An 18,426-nucleotide genomic window follows, 5' to 3' on the forward strand; every position below is an offset into this window, starting at 1 on the left:
GCCCGATACGTCAACTATGAAGCTCCGCGTCGAACTCCGCGGGAATAATCTCTGGCCGGGAGTATGTAAAGAGTCAAGACGGTCAATAGCGGAGATGGCGAGCAAGCTTGGGCTGAGGTTATTTATGCGGCCCCAGACAGGGAGACAATGGGTCTGCGACTCCTGTCGTGCGTTCAGCACATCCACGCCTCTCTTCTCCGGCCATTCGCGATGGTCTACGATCAAACATGATAAGGCGAAGAATGACAAAGCAAAAAGCAAAGAGCGCGCGATCATCTCCAAGGAGATAATCAATGCGTCACAAAGTGAGTCTCTGAATTTCGCCAGATATAACCCAGGCTAAGCACGATTTACAGTGTGGGGTCCTGATCCCAAGTTCAATCCCCGCTTGAATCTCGCAATCACAAATGCAAAACGAGCCGGCCTTCCTAAAGCGTCAATTGAAGCTTCCATAGCGCGTGGGCAGGGAATAAGCGTATCAGGAGAGGCTCTTGAACCGGTTACAATCGAAGCGATGCTCCCCGGGGCAGTCGCAGCGGTTATAGAATGTCTGACGGATCAGAAAGCGCGCGTGCTGCAGGACGTGCGCTTCATCATCAAAGATGCCGGAGGAACAGTGACTCCGACGACATTTCTTTTTGAGAAAAAGGGAAGAATACTCTTCGAACACAAAGACGGTTTGAATCCCGACGACTACCTAGACCAGGCTATCGAGGCGGGAGCTACCGATATCGAGACCGACGATGAGGGACGTCTGGTGATGTTCACTGAGCCCACAGAGACGAAGAACGTGGGAGAAACATTTACGAAAGCAACAGACCTCAAGATTGAGAAACTAGAAATTATTTGGGACCCGAACAAAGACACTCTGGTCAAGGTAGAGAATGAGAAGGATGTCCAACAACTCGAGGACCTGCTGGGAGACATACGCGAAGAACCGAGCATCCACGGAATATACCTGAATACGGCTCAGAAATTCTAGTTCAAACCAGCACCCCCGGACGACTCGTTACAGATACTCCGATATGAGCAGCGGAAAGATCGCAAAGGACGCGTGACACTTTGCAAGCTTGGTTTGAATGTACAGTGACTTGTATTATAAGAAATGTATGATATACGAATAGAGAACAGAATTAGCCAACCTGCGCCTTTCTCGTGAATTTTGACTGCAAGGAGCAGCTTTCTGAAAGAATAATCTCTGGTATGCTAATATTCCGCACTCTAACGCCTCTCGCGTTATCCAGTAGCTGTGATTCGCCTGCAAGAGTTGTATGGATGAAAGTCATAAGCGCAAAACCATACACATCGGCTATCATCCCTCGTTTCTCAAGGCTTTCATAGTGCGTCTCATTAACTTTGCGATTCCTTCGCTCCCAACCCCATCCAACCAGTCCAACATCTGAATCCGATATTCTTGCCATGTGATCTTTACTCCTCCATTCTTCTCCAGTGCTGTCAAAGCTTTCTGGGTGACCGGTTTTTCCAACCTGGGCTGGTCCTCTGCCACCTCCTTTTCCTCTTCAAGCTCCGCAAAACAGATAGCGGACATAAGGCACAAGGCAATGTGATGACTCAGAGAAAACATCGCAGGGGTGGTATAGTGAAAGGCGTCCTCACGTGCTCTGGTGCGTCCTGCCTCATTCAAGTCATGAACATACTCTGTCAAGGCCTTTACTGTGGCAGGGTGGATCAAGCAACCGAGAGCATTTGGGTCTTCTGTGTTAAGGCCTCGGTTTCTCCATATCAGATTACAGATATCCATAATGTAGCCATTAAACCTGCCTAGCTCTTCTGGCGGATATAGTACTCCCGAGGGTACTTGGGACTGGAGCTCCTGTGAACTTAGCGAGGCTTCAAACGCAGCCTTGTAGTCCGCTAGGGCGGAGCTTAAGAGGGAAATGTGCGTAATTGTGGGCGTAAAGGTGAGACTGTAGACGGTCGGCGGAAGAGGAATCGTGAGGCGAATATTGCCGTTTAGAGGGGCGTGAGAGAAGACCTTTGCCAGAGTATTATAGAAGTCGACGACGGCTAAGGTTGCTGATTTCGGCCTGCTGGCATCCTTCTCGAACCCAGATGGATGTTCTAGGATGGACAATGCCAGCAACTCCGTGTGCGTTATCAGCCCTGTCAAAGGAGACGTCTCTGGTCGGTTTGAGACAGACTTCTGCGTTCTGAGAGATGAACCCCATTGACGAATGAGCGAAGAATAGAAATTAAGGATAGTGACTTTCGAGGAGACGGTATAATCTAGCACCGCATCCTCAAGAGGACGAAGGATGTCTTCTTGCAGTTTCTCAAAATGGGCGATATCTAAATATTCGAGAATTCTCAGGATTTCAGTTCGGTTATCCGTTCCATTCCATAAGTCGATGTATTTTCTGATGAAGGAACGGATTGCGGATGGAATAGTCTGCTTCCTGTTAGCCAGGCTCTCACAACGAAATCAGAGCCTTACCTTTGTCGTTCGGACATATCCCACAGTCGCGCCCAGCACATAGTTCAGTGCTTCAGGATCTGCCTCGTCGCCATGGAGAATTTTCTCGAGTTCATCATTCAAGAAACTTTCCAGCCAATCCTCCAATCGACGACTCGCATCTTCCGATTTGGTGAGAAGGAGATACTTTTGCGCTAGAGGATCTGCCAGAGAAGAAACTATTTGGTTAGGTAGTTCAATCTTATCGAGCCTCTCTATAAAGTCGTTCACACTGCGTAACTCTTCCAAAGACGTATGGTTTCTCTGCACTCGTGTCGTCTGAACATCCGGGATAACAGCTTCGACCTTGCTTCTTTTCACACCTCCTCGACGAACAATCTGGAACGTCGACGACCCAGACATCCTCAGCCTCTCTAGATGTGCTTCCTGGATAACTTTAAGATGGGCGGTAAATTCAGGATCCGGGTGCTTGAAAAAGAACGTTGTTCTCCTTGACCCTCCGACGTCTCCAACGATAATATCCGGATAGTAGTTCTTGAAGATTCTCAGTAGACCCATTAGTTCCCTTTCATCATCTCCGACATTTCTTAGTAATTCCATAAGCATTTGTATCCGGAATGGCTTGACATGCTTTCTTCTTGTTATCATGGACAGCAGCTGACAGAGTGGCCGCCTCAGACTGATCATATCCAGATGGTTGAAAAGTACAGCATACAGCCTGGACAAATGAAGCGGTTCTTCGACAACATCGTAGATAAGGATCAGCCATCTCAGGAGCAAAGCTTGTGTAGCTGGAGAGGGCTTCCCCTTGCTTGGTCCGAGGCAGCCCACAATTCTTGTGATAACATCGGACGGTACCTTGTCCACAGGGTACAGGTTCTTCAGGAGAGTAGTAGTAGTCCCTTGGTCTAAATGATTGGGCTTTGTGATAACGTCAATGAGACGGTCAAGGCTATCCAACGGGATCCCGCTCTCATACGCGTCCGAAGCAATTGTCTTGGCTAGCTCTGAGACACTTGTATGTCTTTGCTTCGGAGGCAGATAAGCGACTAAGGCGTTATGTTAGATAACCAATTACTGGAGAAAGGATTGACATCTTCCAAATACCTGATTCCAAGTGCTCGATGGCATCTCGGAGACTTTTTGACCGGTCCCGGCTTTCTACTGAGAGATTAGCATGACAAACCAATATTACATTTTTAGAAACAACTAACCTGGAGCTGGATCAGACGACATGATTTACATGGAGTGCACTCTTCTGCCTGTGTCGCTTTGATGGATTAAGTACACGGAGAAGCTCGACCGCATGAAGTCCTTGAACTTGTAGGGTCCACTCCAGACAACTGTTGTTGGACCTCGACTCCGTGCTGCGACGGTCTAGCATAAACAGATGCCTCTGTCGATGATGATCTTTTATGCCGAGTCTTGATAGAGGCGTACACGTCTACATGTAATCATCTATTGCACTTCCCGTTGGCATAGACCGAGAGGCGCGTCGCGGTAATGTTTGGCAACGATCACCGCGGGCCAATCAGAGACCGGCTTTCTTGACTTTCCGCGAGAATGGCAAAAGACGTTCAAGAACATTAATAAGACTAAAGCTAGAAGGATCTTCTCTACTTTACAGTATTGATATTTCATTACTTAAAAAAAGAAGAAAGAAGGTAAATCTCCATTATCTATGCAGTTCTTTTGGAAAACCGACTGGATCTATTACACTCGTTGCAAAGCGTAAAGCTCGAACATATCGTCTATGAAGAGTATCATATCATTCTCAATACATCGTCGAGTGAATAGGAGGATAAAAATAAACGAGGCAATCAAATTACCACGGTTTAGACGGAGCGAAAGACCTGACGACTATCGCCTGAGCCGAAAAGAGCGTCATTTTCACTTTCTCCTGCGCGCAGAAGAGCTAGGGGCCTCTTTCCCGGAAGCCACCTTCGCCGTCTTCTTCTCAGCTTCAGTCGCAGGTGCTTCTTTCTCTTCCTCCTCGTCACTTTCGCCTCCCTGGCCGAATTCATTAACACGCGTGTAGTCGACCTTGTACTTCCAGCTTTGGTAAAGCCAGATGAAGAAAATAATATCGTCTCTGACCGTCGCCAGCCTGTGGAGCCACGGCATTTTGACGGTGAAAGCGAAGAGATCATCGATGAAAGTGTTCAAGAACTTGTATGTCAGGGCTTTGCCAGGCATGTGGGCAACAGACTAATAACATCCGGTTAGCGAAGAAGGTAGTTAGTATGGAAATCCTTGAGAACAAACCTTGAGACGATAGTTGATGTAGAGACTAGGCACCATCATCAGGAAACCATAGGCGTAGACGCTTCCGACAAGGGTCTCGATTATGTAAGAGTACCACGACTTGTGCGTCTTGTACAGGAGGCTGTAGATCGCGTACGCTCCCAGAAGGGGAACAGCAATGATATAGAGCCACTTGAACGCAATCTCATCATATTCCTTGGTTTTCTGCTCGGTCTCGGTGAGCTTGTGTTTGTCCTCAAACACAATAACGTATGGAAGAAAGGAGAACGTGGAGCCAGGCTGAGGAGGTCTGACGCGTACGTCGACCGTCTTCGTGATCTTCCAGGCTTCCAGAACAATACCAAACCCTTGACTGGCGAGAATCATCCAAGAAGTTCCCTCGCTGTTGTCAACAAGGTACAAGAAGATAACAGTCTGCATGAAGACGTTGGCAAGAATAGTGCGAACTGAGGTGCCGACAACGTCTTTCTTCTTGCGCCAGTGCGACTATGATATGGTCAGCATAGAACCTCAGGTGAGAAGATATGATGGAGCGAGAACTCACAATATCGTTCTTGAAGGCGAGTGTCTCAAAGATCATGTGTAGGATACTGACAACACCAGTCGTGGCCAACAACCAGACGCTAGTGTCCAAAAGGATCTCCTTGGCAACTTCGAATTCGCTTCCATCACCTCCAGCGGGCATAGGCCCTCCAGTTGCAGCTTGTCGCGCGTTCTGCTTCATGCCCTCGTCGATACTAGCCATAAGGCTAAACTTCCAGTTCTGCAGATTGTTCAGGGTAATACGCAACGGGACAGTGTCGACGGTGGAGTTCAGCTCGGTCATATGGCTTCTAAGCTGCCAGAACTTGTTGAGGAAAATAACGGGGTAATACCATCCGTTCTGTCCAGTAATGTCTCTAGCACCAGTACTCTCGAGTTCCAGATGCTGCCGAATTGCGGGAGCCATCATTCGAAACTTCTGAACGCCAGTATCAGGGACAACAGAGACAGTGAAGTTCGGGTGGTAGTAAGAAACGATCTGGATGGCAGGGGTATCGTCCTCCGGTTCTTCCGCATCGTCCTCATCAGTAAGAAGATTCTTGAGCTTCTTGGTTTTCCTCTTAGGAAGATATTGGTTGAGAGGACGAAGGAAATGGTAAGCCTTTTCCGGAGAATAGTCCTTTGCCAAGGGATCAAGCTGACTACCGGAAATACCAACGTAGAAGTGAGCCCAAAGAGTCCCGTTCTGCTGGGCCTCTTTGGGAACCTTAATGGTAGTATCGATTTCTCGAGTATCACTGTAGTTACCCATCGTGAAGTTCTTTTCCTCAAGGACCAGTGCATCTCGTGGAATGGCATTGAAAGTTGGCAGTACGGTCGAGGGCGAGACATAGATACTCATGTCCAGGGAGCTGTTCGTTGGCCATACCGGAGCAACATTATCAGGAATGAAGCTGTAGCTCGATATCTCGCTTCTATCGGCTCGATCAGAAAACGCAGGCACAACTGCGTTCTGGGACGAGCCGCCTTGCTGTTTTCCAAAGAACTGGCCGACAATAAACTGCATTAAGAAGAAAATACCGAGACCCTGGATGGCGGCTTTCAAGCCGGACTGCAATGGCAACATCAGTACTCTATCCACGCAAAAATCATGGATCACTCACGTTCTGCTCCGGCTCATCTCTGCGTTGCCTCTGCTCAGGCATTTTGTACTTGTCCACGCGAACCGTTAAGCATGGAGCATAGAGGAAATGCGAAGTGCCAGCACGACGAGAAATAATGACACTACGCGTCTCACGGCGGTCGTCGGCCAGGCTTGCCGCCTTAGCGCGGGCGCCCCGAAGGTCTCGCCCGCGGTCTTGCAACCCCACGGTTTCTATCTATCGCGAACTCCACCAGCCGTGCTGCCTGCGCGGAGACAGCTTGCTCCTCACAGAGACGACGATAGATCCGCGATGGGTGTGCTAGGCACTCCCCTGACGCTACTCTACCAATGACTGACAACCCGCCCTCTCCGACTTCTCCTCGCTCCCAGTTCCCCTCCCATCCAGAGCCGCGGGTTTGGGTCATTTCTTCCGGAGATTCGCCCATTGGCATCTCCCTCGCGCGCCAGGTTCTCGCGCACGGAGATTATGTTGTTGCAGGGCTGGTACCGCAACAAAGCGAACGTGATGAGATCCGTCGGGAACAGTTCAAGGCTTTTCTGGAAGAGGTGGAGACGCATGACCATGAAGGATGGCGACAGCGTCTAAAAGGAATTGAACTAGATCTTAGGTGGGAACTCGGTTCCAAGGCCTCGTTAATTGAAACATATTGTGCAGCTCGCTTACGCCATTGATACAGGATGATGGGCGAGTGTCAGGCGGTAATCGCAGAAACTGTCAGCAGATTCGGGAAGGTTGATATACTGGTCTGCTGCACGAGTCAAGGTCAGCCGTCGAAGATTCCCAAGTCTTAGAATAATCTTCTGACGTCTCTTATCAGCTGTCGTTGGAACTGTGGAAGAGCTTGCGGCATCCCAACGGACATTGAACCTTGTGCGAGACCAGTTCGAAACCAATTATTTCGGTCCTGTGAATTTCATGAAGGCAGCACTGCCGCAATTACGGAAACAGAGGGCAGGTCATATAATAGTACTTTCGGGCATTAGTGCGTATGACCAATCGGGTTTGCAACGATTATACTGACGCTTGACAGCCGGGCACATAGGAACCCCAGGACTCGGTGTTTATTGTGCCTCAGGGTGGGCACTTGAGGGATTCTGCGACGTATGCGCAACGTCCACTTCTTTTGCCATTGAATGTATACTAACAATACGGCACAGAGTATCGCCTACGAGATTGCCCCTTTCAATATCAAACTGAGCATACTCCAAGCCAGCATCGAAATCGGCATTCTCTCTAACTTGGTGACGAGCGTTCCTCCCATCGTACCTGCCTACGCCCCTGCGCAGAACCACGCACCACTATTTCGAGGCATCCTTAACGGCATTCTGACTCGCCTCTCAAACGAAAATGGCGAATCGGCTGCGGGTGTTGAAGGCTCGTCCGGGTCTAACGTAGATACCGCACGAGGGACCGGTCCCCTCTCAGCGCCTCACGTTGTTTCAATGTACCCTCCGCTTACTCCAAGTCATCTGGACATTCTTACGGCAGAGACGGTTCACGCCATCACTGCGATCGCGGGTCATGAGAATCCGCCCTCGCGACACATCATTGGCCAGGAGGGCGTCGCAAGCGTTAAGGAGAAGCTCAAGACGGTTAGTGAGGAGTTAGAAGATTTCATTCAAGCCAGCTGCGCTGCAGATATTGCAGTCGATGACGACTCTGCTAGCTCGTTCAAGGAAGATAGTGTAGGAAGAGTACATATATGACATACTAAGTGAAAGAATCTTCGCCTACGGCTTGGGGAAGGTCATTTTTAATACTATTTGCCCTGTGATAAGCCATAAGGTCAAATCTTGGAATAAGGAACTGATACTGCATTAATTTGTAGTAGTACATGCATGATTGACCATTTTTACCAGCAAGTAAAGAGTGCATGCGATGTATTAGTCACATCAAGTTCACAGTAAGCCGCTCATATGATGAGGATAAACCCAAGGAGAGACCTCTATTCAAAGTATGACAGAGATGACAGCAACTCAAAGAATGAAAAGCCTAGTGTGTCTTCAAATACCAAGTCTGTCTCACTTCCCAGAGACTGCCCATGTCTTGGTTGTTCCTATAACAGCGAAATTGCTTCCATGCATTGCCGTTAGGCGGATTCTTGATACGGCCATCAATCTCCAGGATCTTGCTGGCCAAAGCCTGAGGTCCAGCAACATTTGGAAAAATGATATCCTTAATCGGTTCCGGCTCAGATGCTGGGACTATGGGAATAACAGAAGTTTGGCCGTTGGATCCAAGTGCTGCTGGCGCGGTTGAATCATACTCGGGAGCTCGATCGGGAGGCGCGAGAACGTTATCATCAGCAGCATCTGCAGGCGGCGGGGACGTAGTAGCAACCGTCTGTTCGGTTGCAGGGACGACGATTTCGACAGAGACTTTTGGTTTTTCTAGCACAGGGGTTTCTGAAGTAGAAGTTAACCCCGACTTTGACACATTTTCCACGTTTGAGTCGGGGTCGGTCTTGGTTTCTGAAAGCGGTTCAAGTTCACTTTTGGGGCCATCTTCCTCTTCATCTGTATTAGAAGCTTCAGTAGCAGTTAAGAAAACTCTCTGTCCGGGTGGAATGGCGAATGTCAGAGTTGAACCGACGATATCCACGACCTAGAAAAGAAAACTTAGAATTTTTGACCACTCCTTCAATAAATTGGTCTCACCTTAGCTTCCTTCTCGACCATTATCTTCTCCGTTTTCCCGAATACGCGGGTGAATTTCCATACATCCCCCGTCTGGATGATACCATGCGCGATCAGACTATCGAGCTTTACGCTAGAGCTCTCTCCCGCCAGCGCACGATAATCGAGCTTCTGTTTCTGGCCCCAAAATTCCTCGAATTCCTGTTCCTTGAAATTGTCGAACTCTCCCTTGGCTCTTTCTTCCATCGCATTTGCCGCTTGGCGCAGCCATTCAGGGTCGTAACGGCCGGCTTCTAGATCTACCTGGAATTGGCGTACTCCTTCGCGCCATGTATTCGAATATCGCAGGAATTCCTGCGGTATCGGGGGTATCTTCGCATTCGGGTCTTCAGGATCAGGCTCAGGGTTCGGGTGTACATTATCAGGAAGCAGAGATAGGATTTCTTTCTTCTCGTCCTCGTCGAGGCAATTCCATGCATCCGGGTGGGCGAGCACTTTCTAAAGCATGAGAGTTAGATGCTGCATATGTACAGCATACAAGAAGCCCATATCTGCTTACAACGAGATCAATATGGACAAGAGGAGACTCTGAGCTTGTCAAGAGGCTCTCTTCATCCCAGGGATCCTTCTTTGCCCCTCTCTTTGGGTTGCGCTTAGGTCTTTTGTTCGGCGATTCTTCATTTTGAGGCATTGTTTTGGCCGGTTTGGCAACATTACTGGGCTCTGCTACAGGAGTAGTAGCAGCGCGCCGAGGCCTGGGACATCTTCAGCACCCCGTATAATATAATCAAGAAATTAGAGATGCCAGGAGAGAGATTCCTGGGGTATTCAATGCATACCTGAGTAGACGTCGAGGAGCACTGGCGGTAGTGGCAGTACTGCCATCGTGGACCGCCTTACGTTTAGGCGGCATCGTTCCAGCCGCGGTCTGGCCTGTTTTGACGGGCAGTAACAGAGGCGGGCTCGACCTAGCCCGACAGGGACGCCAGAATAATACCACGTTCTGACGGCGCAATTCGTGGAGACTCTCGAGGCAGGAGTGAAAGGCGGTAGAAGACACGAAACGACACCCTCGAAAGGCTTTCAAGATGGTCAGATCCACGCAGATCGCGAGACTAGATGGTAAGGAAGCTTGTCGAGATAGGAACCGGAGTGTTGCTGACGTTGGGGTTGATCAAAGGTCTCATGCTGGCAGCGTCTGTCGACGACGAACAGGTACGGTCTACCTTCATTCACTGCCTCGAGCCGCGCTAAGACTAGGATGGGATATTCTTTGTTAACACTTTCCAGGCAGAGGCAGAACTCTCAGAGGTCAAATCGCAGGCGAAGATGATCTTCCGTCGCATGAGTCGCAACTCCGCTCCAGAAGCCAGCATTGAATCAGGTGTATACAGTTTACAGTGAGCTCTGCCCTGTCGTGTTTTAACCAATCGATTCCGGGCCCCAACTGATCATCTGCAGCTACCTAATCAAAGACGACATTTGTTTCCTGTGTATATGCGACCGATCATACCCTCGTAAACTCGCCTTCACTTATCTGGCCGACCTTGCAACTGAATTCACAACCACCTACTCCCCTGCTCAGTACCACTCCCCTAATCTGCGACCCTACGCGTTTGTCGAGTTTGATACCTTCATTCAGCGCACCAAAAAGACATACCAAGACAGCCGTGCCGCCTCAAACCTTGACAGGCTGAATGACGAACTGCGCGATGTGACAAAAGTCATGACAAAGAACATCGAGGACCTCTTATACCGTGGCGATAGCCTCGAACGTATGGGAGAAATGTCTGGGCGCTTGCGGGAAGATAGCAAGAAGTACCGAAAGGCGGCTGTGCGCATAAATTGGGAGTTGTTGATCAAGCAGGCAAGTGCCCCGTACCCTGGTGTGAAATAGAGGGTCCATGGAACTAACTGCTCTTCAGTACGGGCCATTCGCAGGATTCGGTTTCCTCATGCTTATACTCATTTGGTGGCGTTTCTTCTAGCTGCGGGCAGTGGAGGTTAATAGTCGTTTTCTTCTCTGTATGGATAACGATATTTTGTTTCGAAATTGTTGAGACGCAGTCCGATGCAGGACGCGTTGTGGATTCCACTTTCCTCCCATAAGGATTGGACAGGACTCGAATATCCAATTTCTCGGCTTCATGCGATCAGAAGAGTCGACATGTGCAGTACCTTTTCGTGCCCAGCAGCTCCTCTGCAGACGCCCACAATACCAAACGTATTATTAGGCTTAAATATACTGCCAGAAGCGATCCTCTGGCCAGCTTGCACATGCAGAGCTAGCACCATATCGAGACCAAAGAATCAGAAACCGCAGCAAGTATCCCAGGGCTCTTAGCTGCGGTCAAATTTCATCCTCCTCTTCATCGAAATCATCTTCTTCGCCCATGTCGTAGAGAATCCGTCCCCCTTCTCCGGGACCATCGCCGTGTTGTGCGTCGAAATATGGCAGCACCACTCCTTCTCTTTCCCGCCGCTGCCTTTCCGTAAGACGCAACTCGAACGTCGAGCCTGGTTCCTCTTCTGCCGCATTCTCCTCCAGTTCCTCCGGCCGCCGGTACAACGGATGATCGTCTAATAACGTGACAATTTCTTTCGCCTGCTGAGGATGGTATTGCGACGCAGGTGGTAGAACATACCACTCCACGACGCCTCGACCACTCTTTCGCCTGTGTTCCATTTCCAGCACAACGCCCTCCGCGCTCTTGTCCACTCCCTTCACGTGGTCCAGCCGACCAAGGATCACACCATCCTGTTCCTCTTCCAGCCCGAATACCGGTGCGGCAAGGCTGCGATCACGGGCAGCCTTTTGTGCTAGGATATGCGAGAGCGAATGGAGTGTAATAATACTCGTTGCGAGGTACGTTAATAACGAAAGTGCAGAAGGGGAATATGGCTGCGGGTTTGGCGGCAAGGGAATGTCCTGATGGTAAGTCACAACGAGCGATGCGTGGACCGGGTTTGCTGTGGGAGTTGTGGGCGCGACAAAGGAACCCAAATAGCTGGGCAAATGCACGGGATGTTCATTGCCACGCGCACTGAGAAGCGGGTGGATAGAGTCGATTAGGATAAGCCTGCCTGTGGATGGTCAGCAACTTGAGAGGTAAAAGAGCTCGACCTTACATACGGCGCGGTGTAGTTCCAGGTGCTGGAGTGGGATATGCGTTAACAACTTCTTTTGCGATATCTGCTGCTCTCTTCCGTCGACAAGATATGAATGCATCGACGCCTTCCGGCCGTTGCAGGGTCTCGAAAGCTACCAGAGTGACGTGTACCTTGGATAGCTGTGGGACAGTGAGTTAGTCTTTTGATACAGCAAGCGATTTAAGCACATAACATCAAAGTCGTTCGTTTGATCGAGTGCAAGTGGAAAATAAGAAGAGTGGTGTAGGGCCATGGGCTAGAGTCGTATTGGCGGAAATTCAAGACAATGAAGGGGCGAACAGGTTTTCCACTGGCTCATGGCAATAACAAGGCATTTTTTCGAAAAGTCAAATAATTGGCAGGATCTCATTTATATCTGACCTTCGCTCTCCGTATATATTCCTGAATCAGAGGCCTTGCCGGTTGTTCCAATGAGTCCAGCAAAAGCGTCAACGGCGACACTGTATCTCGCAGGCTGAGAAGCTTCGAGATCAGAAGGAGATTATGAGTTCGTCGATGCGACAAATTCGTCGGGGCCATCTTGCTGGTATGAGATCGCTGCTGCTGCGTCGACTGCGGGGCGTTGCGGCTCAATGAGGGGTCTTGAGGATTAGGTGCAAAGATTTCCGAAGCTGTTGATGATCTTTACTCTTATCGTAATTAAAGTTGAGGCTCAGCGGGACGGGCCGTTCGAGAGAAAGTACTGTAGTGGATCTTGGCATATCGAGTAGTTGAGCCTGTTGGGGATGTTGGATAGCACTTGCCAAATGCTCCTAGACGCTGAGAACTTTGTGATAGGAAGCGGATCACGAAGTTGTGAGAGCAGTAAAGGCATTGCGGTAGCTTTGTGTTAAGATGATGTGCTGAGTAGGGCTTAGGGCTAAGCTGGCTCCTACTTTTGTGCCATACAAATTTGAGCCGAGGAGAACTCTAGGAGGCTGGAGCCAGTCTCGGAAGTCAATGGAGATCAATTACCTAGGTAGTCGTAAGGTGCACGTTTTTAGAAAGCAGGCTTGGTCCTGACTCCTGCGGTCAGGTGATAAGGCCCCTGGTACCAGGCAGAACTAGGCAGAACTTTTCTGAATTGCGATTAGCGCGCTATACACGAACTTTACAGCTTCTTCCGCTGTCCAGGCTGAGCTGAAGATAGCAATAGGCCACCATGCATGATACACCCACATAAACCCCTTAAAACCTAGATTTTATGTGATCAGGATGTGCGCAAGAACTACCTTATTCATTATATGCAACTTTTTCCAGCTCCGAGCTACTCAAAGTGCCTAAAATCTGTCATACGAAAAACCTACAACTCTCAGGACCTTTAAATCGATTTTGTAATTAACAAATTTGAGCCAATGAGAGACTCTCATTCACAATTTCACGGCCAATAAGAAAGGACCCGACTGAGAGGGTCATCGAGTCTAGACCAGTCTGCCAGATCTTACCCCACATTTGGGTCTCGATCAGGATCCGACTCCATGGGTTGATCCAGTCATTGGGGTTCTAGAGCTGTTCTCCACGTTCTCACAGAATTTTGGACCTTTAAACCAGTCTTGCAAACTGCATTTGGACGGTCACACCTTCGCCCCGCGCCAGAGCGCCTGTCGCGAACTGCCTAATCTGGAAACCCCGTCGCAAACAGCCCGATCAGGACATCCCGTGAAGCTGTTTACCCTGGCATGTATCCCATTAACATCGAGTAATCTGTTACTTGGGCATAATATCCATAATTTGCTTCTCCATCCCCCTCTAAGGACAAATATTACCCCCTTCCAGTTATTGACTATTGGCTCAATATGTGAGCCACTATCTGACCATTATAATACATCTCAAGATCATGGATATCTTTATGTCTGCACGTCTGTGAAATACCTACGCGCAGCATAGGTCGCACAGGCTTCGTCGACGTCCTCAAAATTGACTTCTGAACTCTGCTTTCACGCGTGTAGGTGTCTCTTCATTGTATAATTGCACAGCATTCTCCAAAAGTGATGCCTTTTTTTTTCCCTTTCGGAACATGCATAATACAACAAATCACATTGAACAAACCATCTCTAACCCGTTCTTCAAGTGTCAATTTTGCAGCTTTTATTAACCATCAGTGGCTTATATTATCCATGAGGCAGTTAGTCCTTAACAGCCAAGAGTCCGTATCGATGACCTGTCACCCCCATGAGTCTATTGACTTGGCTAGCCCGTCATCCCCTGCTGGATATTTTCATGTTCGACTAGATCTTTGTATACGCACAAGTCGTTTCATTAGGACAGTCCCTTCTTTACGACGAAGTAAAAGTAAACTGAAGCCTCCGTTCGCTCTAAGCTGATATAACTGCCACGGGATATAAGCTACATATATGAAAGGGGAAATAGTTGGACAAGTGCTAAGAGAAAGGACGCCGCATCTCCAACTATCCAGGTGGCATAAACAGGATATGCAGTCGCCTTGTGCCTTTTTCTACGAATCAATGTTCCACAGACGCGATACAAAATATCAAGCATGTCAATATGAGCTATTACACGATAACATCTTCATATTGAATTGAAGGACGCGATCCAGGCTTCGTTAATCTGATAGGGTCTTACGGCGATACGGTGGCACAGAGACATCTTGAATCTGCATTCCTTTCGCTAGCACCTGAGTCAAGCGTAGATTAATGTTAGTCTGTGCAATGATTCAGGGGACATTCAGCAATATAGAGACGTTGTTCTTGTCGCTATGACGAGTATACGGCTAGGTAAGGTTGACTGTAACTAGTCTGCACCTCTTCATCACTACAACGCACAGAATCATCGGCTCGTTGTCGTGAAAAGTGTCATTGGGCTGTCTTATATACTCGACATCGTTGCAAAGAATCGCTAGTGAGGATTCCCTTGTCATGACGGTATATACACTCTTCACATTCGTCGAGTGGCCGCTCGAGTACTCCCACCCTGCGAACTGGGAACGTTGCAGGATTCCATCAGCTGCATAAAAATGATATTTGATTCCACTACACCATCGTGTACGAAGCATAATGGATGCTAATACTAACTTCCTCCGCTGATGCACGGTGAATGCATAATTTGCGAATTTCTGAATATATATATTTGTCAGTGCGGAGTCACCAAGTGGAGGCATCTTTAAGACCTGTATCGGAGTAGACGAATTTAGAGTCGTAAGGCGCAATACATCTGCCTATTTCCTAACCTTTCGCTTTATCGAGAAGAGAGCTTGCGACTCTACCCAAGCAGAGTGTAGTAGTTGTAGTTCCTGCGTCTAGTTGGGCGGTAACCGTTATTTGCGATGTGGCACCTTCGGCAGAACTGGGCGACCGTAACAAACTTAGGAACGAGTCCGTTCTTGCAGCTACAAGCTAAGCGGCATTTCAACTGGATTTGCGACCACGCTCGGAGCACAACCTACAAGAAGGTTAGATAGGCACTCCCAATTTGCTCCCCTCTGAAAATACATTTTCGCTCTGCTACGCATCACGTCTCCCTGAGCCAGTTCCTGAGGCACTACCGCGCGCGTTGGCCGGCGCGTCAACTCCACCTCAACCGGGGAAAATGACAGAACCTCCAACGAAACGGGCTCGCCGTACAGACAGCTCTGCCATGTGGGATATGAATGACAAGCAAGCGCGGTATTCAGAACCAGATACGGATTACGATCGATCCTCACGGCGGGAGCCAGCAAGCAGGGAGGAGCGGAACGGTACGCGAGAGAATCGCCGCTATCGCTCTCGTTCGAGAGAAAGAGTTGAAAGAAGACGTGAAAGGAGCAGGTCAAGGGAGGCTTATCACCGAGACAGAAATGGCAGAAGGGACAGAGACGGACGAGGTGCAAGGGACAGGGAAAGAAGCACGAGTAGGGACAAATACCATGGTCGAAGAGGTACGCCTATCCCGCAACTATGAATGATCTTGGGACTGAGCTAACTGTTTCAAAGGGTATCCGTCAAAACCAGATAGAAATTATGATCGGTCTCGATCGCCTGGGCGCAATGGCGCGAAGGCTCGTTCTAGGACACCTCCACGGGGTCCTCGCATGGATCGAAGGGACGATCGTAGAGACGGCAAATTACGAGAGGATGCACGGCATACTAATGGTGTATCTGAGCCAAAAAGGCCTTCGCGGGTAACCGATGGAGATGATGAGATGGATATCGACGTGCTGGACAGCGAGGACCCAGACGATCTCGAAGCGCTTATGCGTAAGACTATGGGTTTCACCAGGTTCCGAAGCACGCAAAACACGAAAGTCCCGGGAAACGACGTTTATGGTGTGCGCAAAGAGAAGAAGACAGAATACCGACAATACATGAACCGAACCGGCGGTTTCAACAGACCTCTCAGTCCGTCGAGATGAGCTCTCACTCCTGGAAGGATCTTGCGTGCTTGCATTACACAAGGCTATTTGATCTATTTCTTTCTATCTGCGAAGCAGCGCTTTATCAAGCGTCATCGCCTTGGCGCATCATCGGAGTTCAGGTTTGTCGCTGAGAGTATTTATTTATTCTTTGGAGCGCATTATACACTTTAACTTTGTATCTGCACATGTATAGCTTTCGAATGAGAAGATAGTCTACTATTGAAGAATCGGATATTGTATTGGAAATTTGTCGTGGAGCCATGACTTTGTAGTGTTTCTACCTCCAAGGGTAGCTTGCTCGTTTCTATGGGTTCGCCACATAGGTTCGCTGACGTATGCGTACGCTCTTACGAACATTTAGATCACAGCTTTCTGCACTCCAACATTTGCCTTTCGCTGCAGGTTCTCAACATTCTGGCTGCAATAAGATCCCACATTTGGCGCTTCACATCTCGCTGCAAGATGGCTAGCGCAGACCGAGAACGAGAAATTGTCATCGTTGGTAAGTGGCCCCCGCATCTGCACTGGCACCCCGCGTCCCTCTGTCAACGCGTGCAACGGAGTAGATAATACTGACAGATATTCTCCAGGAGGCGGGATTATTGGATGCTGTTCTGCCTACTTCCTGACGAGACATCCCTCATATGACCCTGCGCGCCACAAAATTACAATCTTAGAAGCTACGGAGATCGCAGGGGGAGCCTCTGGAAAGGCCGGCGGCCTCTTGGCACTATGGGCGTATCCAAGCAACATCGTGCCACTGAGCTACAAACTGCATGCCCAACTGGCTGAAGAACATGGAGGCAAGGCGAGATGGGGTTACAGAGAAGTCCACTGTGGTCAAGTGGTCGCCAACGGACGTCCCCTAAGCGATAAGTCCAAGGACATGGCAGGAGCCAAAGTGGGAGGGAGTTCCGTGTCTCTACAAAAACGTCAAGAAACCGCGAAAGGACAATTGAGAGCTGCTGGCGTCCCTAGTGACTTGGACTGGCTCGTCCCCGATCTTGTAAGGGGTTATGAAAGCATGAGCGGGCCTGGGGAGACGGCTCAGGTTCATCCATATCTCTTCACCACCTCGATGGCGAAACTTGCTGAGGAAAAAGGAGCCAAAGTCGTATTGGGTTCTGTAACCAACATCGATCGCACCGTGGATGGTGTGAAGTCAGTTACCTACACAGAGAAAGACAGCGGAGAGTCTCGCACAATTCCTGCAACAGATGTGCTTATAGCCGCTGGCCCGTGGACTCGAGGTGTCTTTCCGCCAGCACCTATCTCAGCAGTACGCGCCCATAGCGTTGTTATCCGCCCTACGAGACCTGTTTCTGCGTATACGCTATTCACCAACATCTCGCTGCCTGCTGGATTCGACGGGTCTAAGAAGCGAGCCAATGTGGTCACACCTGAGATCTATGCTCGTCCTGATGGTACTGTTTACGCTTGCGGTGAAGGAGACCGAATTGTACCGCTCCCAAAGACGACCGCAGATGTGCAGGTGGACAATTCACGATGCCAGGATATCATTGATTCGGTGGGGAGCATTTCTGATGAGCTCAGAGGGGGTGAGGTCTCCGTGTGTCAAGCGTGTTACCTGCCGAACGTAGATGCAATGGGAGGAGGACCATTGATCGGACACACTGGCATTAAAGGACTATATATTGCAGCCGGCCACACATGCTGGGGCATCCAGAACGCCCCGGCTACTGGAAAGCTCATGAGCGAGTTTGTGTTCGATGGCAAGGCGAAGAGCGCTAAGATCGCATCGTTAGACCCCCAGAACTACCTGTAAATGGAGAGCATTAGGGTTAATGGTAATAGTATATAGAATCGATCCTCAAACCAATTTATATTGCAGCTAGATGGTAAGAGTCTAACTATATAGATAGGATGAATAGCTTCCGTAGGGGCGTGTTGACATGCCGGGACAACGCTCGGGCCACGTAA

General features: G+C 49.3%; 8 protein-coding genes across 8 annotated transcripts; 4 read left to right on the forward strand and 4 right to left on the reverse strand.

The window, feature by feature from the left end:
- The first annotated feature begins 49 nt into the window (after positions 1 to 49).
- On the forward strand, positions 50 to 1,109 carry C8Q69DRAFT_493158 (DUF28 domain protein). The gene is made up of 2 exons (XM_028632181.1): positions 50 to 305; positions 357 to 1,109. The coding sequence occupies exons 1-2, from the start codon at positions 95 to 97 to the stop codon at positions 980 to 982; spliced, it is 837 nt and encodes a 278-aa protein (XP_028482592.1). The 5' UTR covers positions 50 to 94; the 3' UTR covers positions 983 to 1,109.
- C8Q69DRAFT_476862 (Mis6 domain protein) lies at positions 1,110 to 3,901 on the reverse strand. Its single transcript, XM_028631291.1, has 4 exons — positions 3,649 to 3,901; positions 3,542 to 3,595; positions 2,456 to 3,483; positions 1,110 to 2,410 (listed from the first exon to the last, which is right to left on the reverse strand). The coding sequence occupies exons 1-4, from the start codon at positions 3,668 to 3,670 to the stop codon at positions 1,313 to 1,315; spliced, it is 2,202 nt and encodes a 733-aa protein (XP_028482593.1). The 5' UTR covers positions 3,671 to 3,901; the 3' UTR covers positions 1,110 to 1,312.
- Positions 3,902 to 4,314: 413 nt separating this feature from the next.
- Positions 4,315 to 6,530, reverse strand: C8Q69DRAFT_76073 (CLPTM1 domain protein). Its single transcript, XM_028634007.1, has 4 exons — positions 6,346 to 6,530; positions 5,244 to 6,293; positions 4,700 to 5,185; positions 4,315 to 4,642 (listed from the first exon to the last, which is right to left on the reverse strand). Exons 1-4 carry the CDS (start codon positions 6,385 to 6,387, stop codon positions 4,325 to 4,327), a joined length of 1,896 nt encoding a protein of 631 aa, XP_028482594.1. The 5' UTR covers positions 6,388 to 6,530; the 3' UTR covers positions 4,315 to 4,324.
- C8Q69DRAFT_76061 (putative short-chain dehydrogenase) lies at positions 6,492 to 8,285 on the forward strand. The gene is made up of 5 exons (XM_028634006.1): positions 6,492 to 6,955; positions 7,025 to 7,110; positions 7,166 to 7,330; positions 7,379 to 7,449; positions 7,506 to 8,285. The coding sequence occupies exons 1-5, from the start codon at positions 6,675 to 6,677 to the stop codon at positions 8,052 to 8,054; spliced, it is 1,152 nt and encodes a 383-aa protein (XP_028482595.1). The 5' UTR covers positions 6,492 to 6,674; the 3' UTR covers positions 8,055 to 8,285.
- A 55-nt stretch (positions 8,286 to 8,340) lies between these two features.
- On the reverse strand, positions 8,341 to 9,482 carry C8Q69DRAFT_406620 (Asx homology domain-containing protein; the record flags this gene model as incomplete). The annotated part of the gene is made up of 2 exons (XM_028628127.1): positions 8,341 to 8,952; positions 9,006 to 9,482. Coding segments are annotated over 2 exons (1,089 nt in total), but the record flags the coding sequence as incomplete, so codon positions are not given.
- Positions 9,483 to 10,072: 590 nt separating this feature from the next.
- Positions 10,073 to 11,234, forward strand: C8Q69DRAFT_513969 (protein transport protein sec22; the record flags this gene model as incomplete). The annotated part of the gene is made up of 5 exons (XM_028633329.1): positions 10,073 to 10,106; positions 10,165 to 10,199; positions 10,275 to 10,384; positions 10,446 to 10,851; positions 10,910 to 11,234. 5 exons carry the CDS (start codon positions 10,073 to 10,075, stop codon positions 10,970 to 10,972), a joined length of 648 nt encoding a protein of 215 aa, XP_028482597.1. The 3' UTR covers positions 10,973 to 11,234.
- Positions 11,235 to 11,334: 100 nt separating this feature from the next.
- C8Q69DRAFT_406515 (Elongator complex protein 5) lies at positions 11,335 to 12,674 on the reverse strand (the record flags this gene model as incomplete). The annotated part of the gene is made up of 3 exons (XM_028628121.1): positions 11,335 to 12,068; positions 12,118 to 12,274; positions 12,516 to 12,674. 3 exons carry the CDS (start codon positions 12,672 to 12,674, stop codon positions 11,335 to 11,337), a joined length of 1,050 nt encoding a protein of 349 aa, XP_028482598.1.
- A 3,006-nt stretch (positions 12,675 to 15,680) lies between these two features.
- Positions 15,681 to 18,271, forward strand: C8Q69DRAFT_406495 (FAD dependent oxidoreductase-domain-containing protein; the record flags this gene model as incomplete). Its single annotated transcript, XM_028628119.1, has 3 exons — positions 15,681 to 16,008; positions 16,064 to 16,472; positions 16,993 to 18,271. The coding sequence occupies 3 exons, from the start codon at positions 15,681 to 15,683 to the stop codon at positions 18,269 to 18,271; spliced, it is 2,016 nt and encodes a 671-aa protein (XP_028482599.1).
- Positions 18,272 to 18,426: the final 155 nt, after the last annotated feature.

Source organism: Paecilomyces variotii, assembly GCF_004022145.1.
Source record: "Paecilomyces variotii strain CBS 101075 chromosome Unknown C8Q69scaffold_11, whole genome shotgun sequence".
Lineage (NCBI taxonomy): Eukaryota > Fungi > Ascomycota > Eurotiomycetes > Eurotiales > Thermoascaceae > Paecilomyces > Paecilomyces variotii.

Coding starts and splice junctions, on each gene's coding strand:
- C8Q69DRAFT_493158 (XM_028632181.1), top strand. CDS start 95: ATGGCGAGCAAGCTTGGGCTGAGGTTATTTATGCGGCCCCAGACAGGG. Junction 306..356: donor GATAATCAATGCGTCACAAA/GTGAGTCTCTGA, acceptor CACGATTTACAG/TGTGGGGTCCTGATCCCAAG.
- C8Q69DRAFT_476862 (XM_028631291.1), bottom strand. CDS start 3,670: ATGTCGTCTGATCCAGCTCCAG. Junction 3,484..3,541: donor CATCGAGCACTTGGAATCAG/GTATTTGGAAGA, acceptor ATAACGCCTTAG/TCGCTTATCTGCCTCCGAAG. Junction 2,411..2,455: donor GATATGTCCGAACGACAAAG/GTAAGGCTCTGA, acceptor AACAGGAAGCAG/ACTATTCCATCCGCAATCCG.
- C8Q69DRAFT_76073 (XM_028634007.1), bottom strand. CDS start 6,387: ATGCCTGAGCAGAGGCAACGCAGAGATGAGCCGGAGCAGAAC. Junction 6,294..6,345: donor GAGATGAGCCGGAGCAGAAC/GTGAGTGATCCA, acceptor TTGCCATTGCAG/TCCGGCTTGAAAGCCGCCAT. Junction 4,643..4,699: donor ACATCAACTATCGTCTCAAG/GTTTGTTCTCAA, acceptor GGATGTTATTAG/TCTGTTGCCCACATGCCTGG.
- C8Q69DRAFT_76061 (XM_028634006.1), top strand. CDS start 6,675: ATGACTGACAACCCGCCCTCTCCGACTTCTCCTCGCTCCCAGTTCCCC. Junction 6,956..7,024: donor GGAATTGAACTAGATCTTAG/GTGGGAACTCGG, acceptor CCATTGATACAG/GATGATGGGCGAGTGTCAGG. Junction 7,450..7,505: donor CACTTGAGGGATTCTGCGAC/GTATGCGCAACG, acceptor AATACGGCACAG/AGTATCGCCTACGAGATTGC.